At 35.5% G+C, this 16,135-nt stretch overlaps 1 protein-coding gene across 1 annotated transcript in view; it reads left to right on the top strand.

Moving 5' to 3' along the window:
• The window catches only part of DOCK4 (dedicator of cytokinesis 4), a 218,492-nt gene that overhangs the window by 130,046 nt on the left and 72,311 nt on the right, over positions 1 to 16,135 (top strand). Inside the window, exons 14-17 of the mRNA XM_053977046.1 lie at positions 8,834 to 8,958; positions 10,374 to 10,536; positions 11,048 to 11,154; positions 11,746 to 11,902. Of these exons, the coding sequence (XP_053833021.1) occupies positions 8,834 to 8,958; positions 10,374 to 10,536; positions 11,048 to 11,154; positions 11,746 to 11,902 (552 nt within the window). The remainder of the gene's footprint in view (positions 1 to 8,833; positions 8,959 to 10,373; positions 10,537 to 11,047; positions 11,155 to 11,745; positions 11,903 to 16,135) is intronic.

Raw genomic sequence — 16,135 nt, 5'->3', positions numbered from 1 at the left:
TGTATGTATATATTTAAGCACCAAGTAAAACGTTTTCTCATTCTTGAGTCATGTGTGTATATTACTCATAAATCTCCTGAATGTGTGCAAAATTTGCTTGGTTGTTCTTTGCCTCAGTGATGGAGAAGTGAAGGTATGCTGTGTGGGGAAAAAGCACTGAACAGACAGCTGACTGGTGGTTGTCACAGTCTTTAAAACTCAAATATGTTCACTGGCAGCTTCAAGCATGTCAACGAGATTTGCCCCCCTTTTTAAAAGTGCTGAATATATTCCCTGATAAGCAACCAGTCAGTCTTTCAGTATCTTCTAAAATGTAAAACAAAAAGGAAATTGTTTCAGTGATGGGATTTCATTTCCTACAGTGATGAAATTCTTTATGTAATGCAGCATACCTGTGTGTCTTCCTGAGCTGCTGTCCTTAAGAATGCCCTTCTCTCAGATAACATTCTTCTGTGTTACAATTTTCATAAATGTTCCTAGATTGCTTAACTTGAATTTTTTAAATTAATTTTTGTTTTTAAATTAAATGTGTAAGAAATCAAGAAGGGAAGGCAAGAGAAAAGAATAGTTGAGTAAAGACATGCTGGTCAAACTAAAAGACAACAGGGAAATGCAGAAGTAGTGAAAATACAAACAGGTATGCTGGGAAGAATATTGGGATTTTGCCCAGATGTGTAGTGATGGGGTCAGGAAGGCTAAGGCAAAGTTGGAGCTGAAATCAGCAAGGGAATGCAAAGAAAAATAAGAACTTCTGTAAGTATTGCAGCTGGAAAAGAAAAGCATACTCCTTGTGATGGACATGACTGGTAAACTGGTCTCAGCAGATGAGGAGAAAAGGCTGAGATACTCAACAGTATTTTTGCCTCAGTCTTCTTCTGTCTCTCTTCTCAACCTCTCAAATCTGTGAATCTCAAGGGAGGGACTGAAGGAAGCAAAGTTCCTCCCTATGTAGGAAAACACTAACCACCTGAGGAATCTGAACATACTTAAGTCTGTGACCTGGCAAGATGCATCCCAGGGTCCTGAGGGAATTGGCTGAAGTAGTTGCCAAGCCACTCTCCATGATATTTGAAAAGTCATGGCAGTCACATGGAGTACCTAGTGATTATAGGAAAGGAAACATTGCACCAATTTTTTTAAAAAGGGTAGAAACGCCAACACAGGGTGCCCAGAGAGAGCGTCCTCTCCCTGGGCAACATTTAAGGACAAATTGGAGAGGGCACTGAGCAACCTGCTGTAGTTGAAGATGTCCCAGCTCATTGCATGGAAGTTGGACAATGAAATCATCAAGGTTCAACTGCCAGAAAGGGATTAACAAGACGGAAAACTTTACTAAGCTTCCTTAGCGCTCTCCTCAAATTAAAAGTTAAAATCACCTTCTGCTGCCTTTTTTTTTTCCTTTTTTTTTTTATATCCTCCCACTGGCAGTTGCTACACAGCTCTTTTCCCATTCTACAAAGTATTCTAAGGATCTTTTCTCTAGAATGTTTTCCTTCACAAGATTTACATTCTGGGTTAATACCATTTTGTCTGTGCCACATACAGAGATTTTCAGACCCTACAACTGAAATTTTTTTAAAGAGCTGTTCAAGATATGTTTAGAGTATAAAGCATCTCATTAGCTTGTATTTTATATAGATGTAAATGAACAGGAACTTCCTCTAAACAAAATTATGTTTTTTGCTCTTTTGCAATTCATGGTTCTAAAAGACCTACAGTTCTGAGCAAAGCTTTCAAAAAAGCAGTTCCAAACAAAAGCTCCTTGTGAGGTCTGTATACTTATTTTTAAATTACTGCTGTCAGGACAGCAGTAACTATCAGAGATGCTTGTTCAAACACAGTCATGCTGTGTTTTGTTACCCTACTAAACAATAAAATTGAAATTTATTTCACTAGAAAGCTTTTTGAGGCTAACTGGCAAACTACTCTCTTGTTTCTAACAAAGATGCTACCTTTGATCTTTGACAGCTATCTTCTGCTTGAAAACCTTGTTTCATATTAATATGCTACAAGAGATTCTGCAGTTCTAAATATGTTTGAAACACGTGAAAAGTCTTGTTACAATATATGTGTTGCAGTTGCAACTCACAGCTTTGTCAGTGTAAGTTCAAAAACAATTTTATGATGAAAGATCATTTCTTTGATGCCTAGGTTAGGTGCAAATGTTTCTATGAAAATAACAGCACAAATGATACGTTCATGCAAAGGCTCTCCTGAGACTTGTACTGATCTGACTTTCTCCTTACTAGTGATGACCTGTGTTGTTCCTGTCACCTGAGGTTCAGTGGGTGCAGTTAAGCATCTCTCAGCTGGGGACAGTTTACACATAGGCACATCTTGGGAGCAGCAGGAGACCAGTGCTTATACACAGGTCCTTGACAGTGATGATGGAGCCTCCACCTATGAAGGAAAGGGAGCCTCAGAGGCATCCCATAATAAAACTCTGCAGTTGGCATAATATGACCCTGAGCACACATTGTCATCTCCTGAAAATTACTCCTGGCTTTTTTCTCTTTACTGCTTATTTAATATTTGTAGTTTATAATTGGCAGGTTGAGTATAGTTGGAATCCTCCAGAAGTCTTCTTGTGTTTGTTTTTGACTTTAATTGGCCTTTCCTCCTGTTCTTAATATTAGACTTTTGCATGTAATTGATGCTGATCAGTCCCTTGCCCTCATTCTGCCCTTGTACAATTCATTGCTAATTGGATTGAAGTAATGAAGCTTTTGCTTCTTCATAGGTCAGAATTCTTGAGCTATAATGTACCTGGTAAGCACCTACAGCTGGGACAAGAAGGGTTTGGAGTTTTTCCTCTCCTAACCCATAGAGAGTTCTTTCAAGATAATTTTGCCAGATCAAAGCTGCAATGTATTGACAAGAACATGTGATAGGCAGGTACTGCCAATGCTGAGTTCTACACATTTCTATTTAGCAACTCAGACATTTCAATTCAACACCTTTCATTTACAGTTAAATTCACATACCAGAGTGGCTGTCCATGCAGCATGTGCACTGAAAGCTTATGCTACATCAAAATGTTATGTCTATATTCACACCCCTGCAGCTCGACTTTGTTGTTGTTAAATTCTGTGGAATTTCAGTTTCCATGTGGCTTTAACCCTCACTTAATATTAGAAGCTCTTGTAGGAATTTGTCAGCCTGTTTTCGATGAAAAGGTGAATTCATAGGGTGCTAAGAAGTTCCAAAGTGTTTGGTTTATTGGGTCACTTCTGTAATTAGGACAGAATATACCCCTTTTCAGCACATTCAATTGCATGATTGTAAGATGAACAAACAGCTTCCCTAGGTACACTCTTTGATCCTCACAGTTCTGTTTTTTCCAAGAAACAGCTTATTACCTCCCACTCTCATAGGGACCAACACCAACTTTCTTATTTCTTCTTTGTTGTTTATCATCTCACTCCCAATGTACAACAATCCTCTGTCTTACCTATGCTGGTTGTAACATGTTAATTACTTTTTTATCTTGTAATAGTGTCTAGAAAGTAGCTTTACCAAGACAAGCAGCTTTTTAAGCAGTGAGGTCATTCAAATAACACAGAAATGCAACACATGACTCCTTTAATTTGCTTTTCTCCAGCTTCTGTTGACTCAGCTCATAACCTACATGTTTAGAAGTATCTTTGACTTCTAAGGAGACCTTAGCTTCACAGAAAATGTTTAATGATTTTAAACATGTGTGATTCACTATTTGACTGTCGTTTCTTACCCAGAAAACTGACAGTCTTAGACAAAGCTGATTTACAGTGTGGTTTGACTCTGGCTAAGAATGTTACTAACTGGATGTTGCTCTCTGCAAGTTCATTTCACAGTCTGGATGCCCTAAATTCAGAAAGCTGAAAGTGACCTGTCATGACAGGGGCCGGGGAATGGAAATGCTCCATCAGATCAGGGAGAAATGAGCTGCCCTTTCTTTTGAAACAAATGCTTTCAAGTGGTCTAGATATTTCATACCACTCAGTATCATTATAGGTAGAGGTAGGTTTGTCACTTCAAAAGCTGAGCAGAATTTTTGATCTTGTTTTCTGTTGCTTATTCCTGTAACAAACTTTATGCTATTAAAGCATAAAACATATTAAACAGCCATTGGATGTTTTCACTGAAACAAGCTTGGAGAAGGAGACACTGTATTTCTCAGCACAGAAATGGGCTGGAATTAGTGTGTTGCTTTTTTCATGTCATCTAAAGCCTCTTGTCTGATAGAGATTTAATTCTGTAGGTATGCCTTCAACCAGTAATTAAAATCTGATGAACTGTGCTATTTGAAATGTGCCCTTCCTATTTCTGTGTTGATTCCTCACATTTGGTGAAGTGTTACACTGTAAAAAGTCTCAGTACACATACACCTATAAGATTTGAGTCACGCAGATAGTTTAGCTGAAGATACCATCTGTACTCACCAAAACCTACCTCAGAACTCTGATATTCATCAGGACTTGGCCTTTCAGTGCTATTTATGGTTGTAATTGACTACCTTAGTGACAAGGAGTTGATTTAATCTGTCTGGTGTACTGGTGAAGGCAAAGATCCCACCGAAAAATGATGCATATTCCTATAATCAAATGTGCAATTATAGTTACCATAAATAAGAAAAATCAGTTAAAGGAGTATAGATAGATTCAGCAATTTGCTGATATTTGAATGCTTCATAGAGGATTTGGAATTTTTTTAATGGGAACTGGGGCCATAAATGAATGCCCTAATTTAGTTTAAATAGACAATCGCAATTTTTGGAGTGAAAATTTCTGTTAAGGAAGATTTCTTATTTTAACAATAAGAAATTAAAAGTGATTAGGATATCTCCAGGCCATTATATCAATAGTTAAATAATTTAAAAATTTGGTATCCAAATATATTTTTCTAGGTTTTTATTATGATTTTCTTTCCAGCGTGACATTTACTTGTCAAATCTATTTTCTTTTTTGCCAGCAGCTGTTTTCTGATAAGGCTTTGTGCTTGATATTTATAAACCTTTTGATTTTTTGATTTTATGAGCTTATACTTGTTATATGTTTATTGAAATACTGTGCTAAAGATTTGTCAGGAACCTGGTATAGAGTTCTTAACATCTCAGGACTCATAGCTGAAATGTGCAAGTTCAATAGAGTTGGTTTTCTTATACTTTGGTTGCAAGTAATGATTGTGTTATTAATCAAGAGTGAAATATCTGTGTGCCTCCAGACAGGAGGCAAGTTTACATTGAACCTTACATTTCTGTAGATATTATAAAATGCCAGATATGCCACATACTTTGAGGAAAGAAAGCTGATGTTGTATCCACCTGGTTCAGACTGTGTACTTGATGCATAGTCCAGAGTTTACTTTTCTGGACTTGACTTTACTGGAAAATTAATTCTCCGGTCTATTTCAATCATCTCCCTTCTGCTTTTCTATTAATTTCCTTATAAAACATGGTTATTCATCATATAGCATAAGAGGCTTAGTCTCCTCCTAGATTTAATTTGCCATGCATGGTAATGGAAAAAAAAATGGTATGTTCTTTCACTAACATGACCAACATGTCTTGAGTTTCTTCAAGACATTGAAAACAGAGCAGAGCTTCCTGAATGGAGAGAGGTGAGGGCAAGATTCATCTGAACTATCTTTTCATGACACTGATTAAAAACTGTGCCAAGGCTCTGTTAGGCCAAAAGCAGATAAATGTTTGAGAAAATACACCCTACACCTCTTTTTACACTGTAATTTGATTTCTTCTGGCACTTAAAAAGGTAAAACACAGCAGGTTTGGATAAAAAAAAAAAAAAAAACTTGAACTGTGTTGAAACACAATTTTTAAAAGCCTCCTTCGCTTCTGTGGAGCCCCAGTGACTTCTTTTGAAAATGCTCTCCTATTTTTTTGCATAGAATTATGGGCTGGTATGAAGGGATATTTAAATATTATTATTTCTGCCCACCTACATGGGTAGGAATATCTTTCAGTAGGGCAGGTTGCTTAAAGCCCCTTCCAACCTGACCTTCAACACTTCTGGTAATAGGGCATCCCATTCCACTGTCATTTTCATTTGCATTTAAATCCCATACAGTTTACTCTATTTAAAAAGGAAAACTTGCAGTTTTCACTGAATTACACCTGGAGAAAGTAACTACATTTGTGGTGGAAATGCTTATTCAGTTGTGGTCATGTTTCTGTGAAAATCCCATGGAAAATTGAAATAGATCTGTGCTGATAAATGAAAATAATATAGCACAAATGCATATAGGATTCAAGTCAATTTTTAAAGAGATATTGCTGCACCTACGTGTTGTTTGCTCCAATTGGCTCTATAGCAAAGCTTCTTTTTCTGAATACTGTGTGTTGTCATATTTTCTCAATGTCAAATACTTGAAAGGGACCAACAGGCAGCACTAACTAGAACCAAGCCCAGAATATGCATATGCTAAGCAAGGACCCAACATGCTGCAAGCTCTTTGGTAATCATACTATTCTAACTTATAAAATTTTTATAATGGAATAGTACTGCAATGTAGAATAATCATAATCTAATTGTTTTAATGGTAGTTTTAATGAGTTTTTAAGTTTTTTTTTTTTTTAATTGCTTGAATAAACAATAAGAGCAGCTTTACAGACTCAGATTAAGGGTCCATCTAGCTGAGGACCCTTGTAAGGAAATCCTAAGGAAAAGTAAAAGCTGCGTATGCACATATGAGTATGGTAATTAGCCCCCGATGCTCTCCCAGCCTCCAGCTATTTTCAGCTCAAGGGATTTCCTGAGTTCTTATGATTGCCTGTTTCATATCCTGTAGCTGATCTTTTTTCCACAATTTCTCCATCCTTTCCTTTCATCCTTTTATGTTACTTACATTCATAACATCCTTCGTAAAGCTTTGGGTTTGTGTTTGGGTTTTGTTTTGAGATACCTTTTGTTTTGCTTTTGTTTGATTTTTTTTTTCTTACAAGTCTTGCTGTCCATCACCTGAATAACCATCACCTTTTGCTTTTTTTAAACCTGTTTCCCACCAGGAACCAGAGACTGATCTGGTGGTTATCTGGTGGTTGCACACACTTACTAGTAATTCAGCACTTTCATCCTTGACTTCAGACACTCTTAAGTGAATACTATCTGTATTTTGTGAATACTATTTGTATTTATTCTGTTGATTCTGTCTAGCTGTATCCTAGCCTCTGCCCATGATTTTTTCAGTAGGTAACTGATGATAAGTTAATACAATAGCATGCCCTTGTTTATGGGCATGCGTCTTGAGGGATTTGTGATGTGGCAATTTCTTCTTTATTTTTTTATCATTTAGATTGTGCTTTGGAGGAATCATTTAATTATTTTGTATCCAGTGATGTAATAATATTATAGAATATTAAATGACTATAGCAAGGTCATTGTTTCTGTTACTTAAAAATCACTGGAGAGTTGTATACAGTAAAATACAAGAAATGTGAAACATGAGAGTATTGTGGAATGTTCAAGCAAGTCAAATTCTATTTGCAAATTAAAATGAAGCTGGAAAATGAAGATGCATTAATTGTTTATGTTACATAGATTGTAATTAATTTTACCCACAATATAAGTACACATCCCATGGTTGCTTTCTAAGTGGCACACCTATAAATAGACTAAACTATCACACTTTCAGCAACGCTGAGTGAAAATCTGCCTTATTAAAAGATTATATTCCCTTTTCACTAAACTTGCATTTCACTAGAGGAAAACACATATTTTCAATTTCTGTTTTAGAAAATACTCCTAATTATGATGATGTTCATTCTTCATTGTTCTTCCTTTCACAAGGAAAGTCCAATTGCTTCAAAGTAGTTCTGGTAATGTTTGTCAAGAGCTGGATTAGTTTACACTATTCACAAATAGATTCAGCATCTTTAAACAGAGCAGGGGCTTCCCTACTATGGCACTTCAGTCACCACCAGTACTGCTTTTCCCCTGTCCTGTCCCCACTGCAAACACTCCTTCCCTTTTTCATCAAACTTTGTAATTTGTGTCAACTGAAACTAAAATAAAATTACTATTGATCTTGTCCATATGATCTGTTTATGTTCTGACAAACTACTTAGCATGATACTGCATGAATGTGCACAGAATTTAAATTTAGATATGCTAACAGTACTTGTACATACCATATGGTACTTAGGTAGTGTCTGTATTGGATTTGCAGTTTAAATGTCCTAATGAAGAGTCTAATTTCTCAGAAGCCTTTCCAACAAGCAAAAAATAAGCTAACTAATAATAATAATAACTAATAATAACTAATATTTTTCCTCCTAAGCTTTGGAACACCCTATTAAATGTAAAATATTTTTTAGATTACAAATTGTACCACTCACAATCTGGGAAGACAGCCATTCTAATGGAAAGAATACCAACCTCTTGGTTTTTCCTTTTGCAAAATAATACACTTGCTGTTAAGATTAAGCAGAAAAAAGTTGTAATCAGTTAAACAGAGAACTGTAATGATTACAGGTGAAAGGAAGTACATTAATATTGCCTTAGATTAGAAGAAGAATTAAATGAGGTGGAGCTAGACACTGGCTTCAGTATAGCTAGAGGGGCCAATGAAAAGACCAAACAGACCCAACAGATGAGTAGAAGCCCGTAGAATTGGTTTAGTATGGCAAATAATCTTTGGGTTTTGAGAGGGATGAAGATCTTTTGCTTTTCTTGGTTTATGGAAACAATTATTGTTTAAAATCTGAAAATACTGATAAATTGTGGGTGCAGCACTATCCTTTGTAAGATAGAATGAAAATTTACTGAAGTACTGAAAGCAAAATTAAAGCAAGTCAGACTGACTTTTGGATACCTTGTTCTGTTTGTTTTTTTGATAGGTGAAATGAGGAATGATTTATATATCACTGTAGAAAGAGGAGAATTTGAGAAAGGAGGGAAAAGTGTGGCCAGAAATGTGGAAGTGACAATGCATGTGGTGGACAGCAGTGGTCAAATTTTAAAGGTATCTTTGTTTTATGTTTTTCCTTGCTGTAGTTATTTTTGATACATTTTTTCATATGTAAGTCTTTTTTTGTGGCACTGATTGAAGAATACAGAAATGCTTTGGAAAGGACATGTTTATCTTTTGCTGTCTTTAGGTATCCAAAATATTTCCACTTTGCTTAAAACATTTATAAAATGTCTATATAAAACCTTAATATATATTTGTTTTATTTCTATGATGAATCACATGATGGGGATAAACACATAAAATTGCCAAGCAAGATCAAATTTGGGAAAATTCTGTATTTTCTAAGAATTCCTCTTAGAAATATGCAAAGATTTATGTTACACAGAAAAACTTGTCTTGATAATTTTGAATTTTTGTCTGATTTTAATAAATCAAGGATTCTTGCTGCAAAAGCCAGCACCATGTATCAGTAAAAAAAATAAATCAATGTTCCAATTTAATTTAATTTAATCCTGCTTTATGATGACAGCTTATAAACAGGCAATGGTTTAAATTTTAATTATTAATAGATGACTGTTTCTCAAAATTTTTCTGTACCAAAAACATTTCTGTTCACATTCAAACTTTTCCTCACATATTTTTATATGATTTTTGCTTTGGTTTAAATTTGGAAGTAGTATTTTCATATGTTCTGCATGACTTCATGGGCTGTGGGGTAACACAAGGAAGAAAAGCTACAAAAATAGCCTGGCTCAAATTGTGTGTTTGTGTATCTGAAGTGAAATTGTGCATATTGATCCGTGGCATCCAATATAGATACATTTTTTATATATACACATAAGTGTGAGTGTGTATATATTAAGCAAAAAACATGATATTGAGATTATAACTGCAAAAGCTACACCTTACCTTTCCCACAGAAAGATAGATATCCCTGAGTCAGGACTTTGCACAAATCCATTTGTCTACCTTGATATGGAGAGTCAGTCATGGGTGCCGTAAAGGCAGCCAACATTTTGCTTCTTCCTGATCACAAAATCCACATTTATTTTCTAATGCTGGGACATATCACTGATAGTGCCAGGGTTACAGGCTTATTTCAGATGACTGAAGATCTTGAGCCTGGGCTGTTCTGGTCTCAGTTCCATACTTTGCTTTGCTGGGGCATAACATTGGCAGGACCATGTTGTGTCATGGGAATCCACAATATCCTGATCACCCAGTACACCCTGATAAACACTTCTGTTCTAAATTACGTGAATAATTCTTGCCATTTATAATTCTCTAATTGCAAATATAAAAAAAAGTGCTACTGTTTTTGAGGGTTATAAGATACTGAACATTGTACCACATTTGGCATTTATGATATGAGTGTAAACATTAAATAGTCTTCCTTGGAATATTTGTCCTTGCTGACATTTTACCAGTGAACTAATCTATCCTTAATCATATTTTTTCTTCATTAGGATTTTATCTCATTTGGCTCCGGAGAGCCACCAGCCAGCGAGTACCATTCTTTTGTGCTTTATCATAACAATGGCCCCAGATGGGCTGAGTTGCTGAAACTTCCTATTCCTGTGGATAAGTTCAGAGGAGCTCACATCCGCTGTGAATTCCGGCACTGTTCCAGTGAGTGATGCTCATGACTTCTGCTAGTCCTCCCCTTACGGCTGCAGTCAGCACACGAGTTTCTGTAACACCTCAGGGACAAGACAGATGCATGAACTTTCTCTGTAATGCTTTCCTTACTTACAAAATTCTAAAATTTTTCAAACATTATGAAACATTTTAGAGATTATTTTGAGGTAAAAATTGCTGACTGGTTCCACATTCTGCATTCCAAGGCATGAGAGACAGGTTTCACAGAGGAGGATAAACTTCTATATGTTGCTAAGATTGCATATTTGGTGGCTTACATTATTTGTTGTTAATATATACTAAATTATTTCAGAATACTCCCTTCTTATTTAATTAGGAGATTAAAAAGGAGACGATGTGCAAATTAGAACAGCAGTTCAAGATAATCTTCATCTGACTAGCTGCATCTCCAGTATACTTTCTTATGTTTCATTGTATACATTTTTTTGTCTAAAAAGTATGCTATTGTCTTTAACTACTGCTATTTACATATGCATTTCAGCAAAAGAAAAGGGTGAGAAGAAGTTGTTTGGCTTTTCTTTCGTGCCCCTGATGCAGGAAAATGGGAGGACTCTGCCAGATGGCACCCATGAGCTAATTGTACACAAGGTAATTTGAGTTAGCCGTCATTAGCCATAATGATTCCACTGGAACCTACTTTAAATGCCCAGAGGCATTAAATTGAGAAAGTCTTTATTGATTATCAAATGAGTGATAATCTTGTCACCATTGAAATATCAATTGCTGATTGTTTAATATTCACTTTCCTAAAAGGTGACTATTCCTATAAACTGCAATTGAATCTAGGTATGTGTTTCAGTGCATTGGTTTTCCTAAGTCTTACCATTATATCACATTGTGTTATAATGAATTTCACAAAGGTAAGTTATTTTAACTTTGTGGAATTCTCTTTCCACATGTAAGAGTTGTCACTTTGTTCAGAGGATTTTGTTCTCCCAGATAAAGTTTAGTTTATCTGAAAACTAAAATATGAAAATTTGCAGCTATTCATTTCGTGTAACTTGTGCAAATTTGTTAAATTTGAATGTCAATGTATGATGCTATGTTCTAAAACCAAAGTTGCAACAGGCATAGTGGAAATTCTTCAGTTTCTGACAGAGAAACAATGATTCATATAATTTAGAGATTTAGTCAATTGTTTTGTGCAGTACAGTTATTTTAACTGGTTTGTTTCCACAGTGTGAAGAAAATGCAAACCTTCAGGATTCTGGTCGCTACCTCAAACTCCCCTTTTCAAAGGGAATATCCCTAGGAAATAACAGCCAAACAGTAAAAACCACTAAAGAGTCCTTCTGGATTACATCCTTTCTCTGCTCCACCAAACTCACACAAAATGGTAGGTTATGTTTATTTAAAACATGATGAGCTGAAATGAGTGTGATAGCTAGTTTTTTTCCATGCCAAGCAAGCATGGATGCACTCAAAAATAGCTTATGTTCTATCTATTTTGTGAACTGGTTTTCTTCATTATTTTTTTATATCCAGATGGAAACAAATGGATGATGATAAACCACTGTTTTTAAGTAGTTTAAGAATGCTTTTTAGATGACCATGATATTGGAATCAAATGCAGCTTCTGGAATCAACTATCAAAACCCAGCTGCTTTATAAAACCTCTTAATCTGTGTGTTGTAGATTGTTTATGAAACACTATTGTCAGCTTTAGGCTGTAGCAGTTTGTTTCTAATTAGGCATATGTTGCTTTTTTGTTTCTCTTCAAACCAACAAACATTTATTACTACTTAAAAAATCTTATACATTGGCTATAAGGAGCAGCAGATTTAAATACATGTGTTTACACTCTCTACCAGTGCTCTGTGTAAAGTTCTTAACTAATGTTATGTATGAAGCTCTTGAGGTTCTTGTTTACCTGCTATAACTGAACTACCTGTAGCTAAAACAAAAAACTGTAGAACAGATTTCCAAAAATTTTTTAATATTGTGTATTTGCTTGGTAATACACAATACACTTCTGACCATTCTTTGATAGAGCCACAATTTTATATTATTACTTTGATCTCTCTTCTGTGTGAATATCTGTGACTTAACCCATCTTCTGTATATGATGAAAAAATTGCTAACTGCTTGCAAATTGGTTATAGATGTTTAACAAAAACTAGAGCAGCTTTTTAAATTGAAATAATGCTCTTAATTTTCACCCTTTAATAGCAAGTGTGCAAAATAGAAGCGTGCAACCAGTAAGTGGCTTGTTTCCTTGCACACACCCATTTTATATTTTCACAACAATTACTTTAGTAATGAAAGTTACTCAATGAAAGATTTTCCTGAAGGTAGTTAATAAGGAATCAGAGACTAAATTTGCTTCAGTTAAAGGCATTGATTTAGGAAATTACATTAATCTACTGGTACTTACACATGCATAAAAGTGCTGCCTGGGACTTACAAGTGTCTCACTGATAAATAGTTGCCCTGTTGTCTGGGGTTCTAATACTAATTTTTATTTACAGTACAGGAGTTATTTTGTACTTATTTTAAATAGATGTGTGACATGGGGCATAAAATTTCCTCCTATTTTTAACCATATTCTGAGTAAGAGGGTGTAGAATATCTGAATAATATTGATCCCCTTTTCAGCTCTGAAAGAGTTAACAATTATTTCAGCAGTACTTCAGAGGGTGGAAATATTTTCAATAGACAGGCTCATATTTTCTCCAAGGATCTTCTTTGGGAAGTTCATCTTGGTGAGTTTCCAAATCCCCATTCTTTTGAACAAAAATTTGCCAAAATCTATTGCATGCTCAGAAAATGAACATAGAGCAAAGCATGTGGATATTTGGTCATGTGAGCATTACTTCAGTTATCCCTGAGAGAATGTAGCTTATGTATTAAAAAATACAGGATTAAAAAGATCTGTTTAAAAGAACTTTTTTAGTAAACATTTGTATTGGTATTTTTGAAATTTGCTGGTTATTTTTTAATTTGTTTTTAAGTTTGGAGATTTTTCTGAATGTCTCAGAGATTCACCCATTGTTTACAAACAACAATGTCCAGTCTGAAAATGAATTGAAAATTATTCTGTTGTCTGGCTATGGGGTGAAGGACCCCAAACCCAGACTTGTAAAGGGTGTGACTGAATTAGGCTGCAGCTTTACTTGCTTGCTGGGAAATTCTACTCAGCTGTCATTCTCTCATTGATTGTTCCCACATGCCATCAGCTCTCATGCATATTAAAATTATGGGGATTGGGGGACAGAGGCTGACTCCTAGTTGTTGGGATCCATAACTTCCTTACCCTGGGTACTTTGGAGAGGTTATTAGGATTATTTCCAAACAATTTTTAGAGACCTCCTAACCGGGGGTGTCTGTGCGTTCATCATGGCTAAGAATGCATCCTTATCTAATTTTTCTGCTATTTAGTTTTTCCTTCTCTTTTCCTTTTGATCCTGGATAGTTAATCAGTTAATATTAGCAAAAAGTATACTAGCTTTTATCTATTATATTCTTAGATGGGTAGTTATTTTTCATTACTCTACAAAACCCTAAAAGAGCAAGTGAGAACACAGTATTTTTCTACCGAGTAGTTACCAAAACAGTCTTAGTTTTTGACATATAGTAGAGATCGCTGGCTGCAAGAGAGTCAGGATCCTTCCAGTAAGTCTAAATATTTTAGCTGTTGGCATCCACTTGTTTCTCAGCACTGATTGGGGCATCCCTGGTTCAGCTGCTCAGCAGCAGAGCAACATGCCATACAGCATGGCAGACATGTAATCCTCCGAGCTGCATTAAAAAAAAGCAAAAAAAACAAAAAACCAAAACAACAGTGAATCAGTAAAACAAAAGTAGCACTGGGCAGATTTAGAAATAACTAGTTTGGAGGAAGTGTTGGTGACCACAGAAGTAGCCTGTTGGGAGAGACATGCTGACTGCCAGTTCTGAAATTCAGTCTTTTCCTCCTGAAGTGTAGTTGTGTCATAACAAGCCAATTTCTGATGTCTCGGGACTTATATGAGTGAGATGGAAAATCATCCCAAACCACTTCTTTAAACTCATGATTCTAAACTTTCTATTAAACCTAGTTCTTTGGATTTAAATTACATGCTTTTAGAAGGATGTGTTTTATTTGGTAGGGATAATGGGTCAGGTGTAGTCTATTTTAAATATACAGGCCTTGATTATTTTTAAGATAATGCATTGGAAATATTTTTATTCTTCAGCAAAATTACTCATCACCAGTGACTTTTTCCCTTTTCCAAAACTATGCTTTCCTAGTGGGCCTATTTCTGGGGACAATTTTATATTCTCATATCTCTTACTACATGATGCACTGCTATGTCAGATTTTCTATTCACGTCATTTATGCTTGGGCTGTTTGCTAATGTTATCTTAGAATGTCTTTCCTCCTTAGCACTTCCCTTGAAATAAGTCCTTTGAAGTGAGTGTCTTACATTTGCTTTCTTTTTCTTTTTAAATCCCCCAACAAATCCCTAATATTGAGTGTTAACTATTTTTTACTAAGTTCCTCCAGCAAATCTGTAAAGAAATGTTTTTCCTGCTCTGAACTCACAGTTTCAGCTAATCTTGCTACTCGTCAGCTTGAGCTGAGGCTTAAAGTGTGGAAGTATATTTAATTATCCAAAAGACAAATGTATTTCACTGGATTTGTAAATCTTGTTTCTTAAAAATTCCTGACAGAAAGAATAATAAGAGCTATCATTTGTCCTTGATCTTTGGGATGTGTCTCTGATGCATGTGTGGGACTCTTCATCACTCAGTGCGACTCAAGGATCTCTTTTTTCCATGCCAGCACAGCTTGAAGTAAAACAAAAATGTAACACAAAAATGCATCAAAACAATCTGTGTCCATCAAAAGCAATTAAGGCAGCAAAATATTTGTGGAATCTTATGTTGGTCGTTTGCCATTAACATATATGGCAAAATTTGAATATAGGTGGAGATTTATTTAATGTTAATAAAGTAAAAATTATTACTTCATTTTTTGTGGGATAAAGGAACTTCCCTGGAGCAAACCAGGAAAGAGATAACACAAAGATGGGTCTTGTTCAAGTATTACTTGAGTGTGAAAACAGTCTGTGGTAGAAAGTAGCCAAAAATATGCTGAACCAAGAGAAAAACTTACTATTAACTTCTTACTTCAATAACTACTGAGAACACCTCAGAAGCCCTGGTTCCTTCCAACACAGTGCAGGGCAGTGATCAGCTAGACTGTAGCTTAGCTTAAACTGATGGAAGGGTTGGATGGTGATTAAGGTTTTCTGCTTCAAACCACTAGGCATTGAGAATTTCTGAAAAGCTGGTCAGTGAAGCGTGGCAGTAGTAAACTGGAATATAAAAGGGATTTGGAATTTATTTAATTTAACAGTCAAAAATATGTGTAGCTTTTACTGAATACAGCTTGAAAGGAGCTCTGCAGATGTGTCTGAGTTCAGCAAGGAAAAACTGCTGAAAAACCAAGCCAAGTTTGCAAAACTATTTTAGGATATTGAATGGTATGGAACAAGAAATTCTCAAGCTCATAACACGGTGGGCTTTTTAGTACATCTGTGAAGCAATAACATGTGTTCAAAGACTATTAAATGTAGAACTTACA

This window comes from Vidua macroura, chromosome 5 (assembly GCF_024509145.1).
Source record: "Vidua macroura isolate BioBank_ID:100142 chromosome 5, ASM2450914v1, whole genome shotgun sequence".
Lineage (NCBI taxonomy): Eukaryota > Metazoa > Chordata > Aves > Passeriformes > Viduidae > Vidua > Vidua macroura.
Note: the sequence above shows the minus strand (reverse complement) of the source record. Positions and strands in the feature narration are given on the sequence as shown.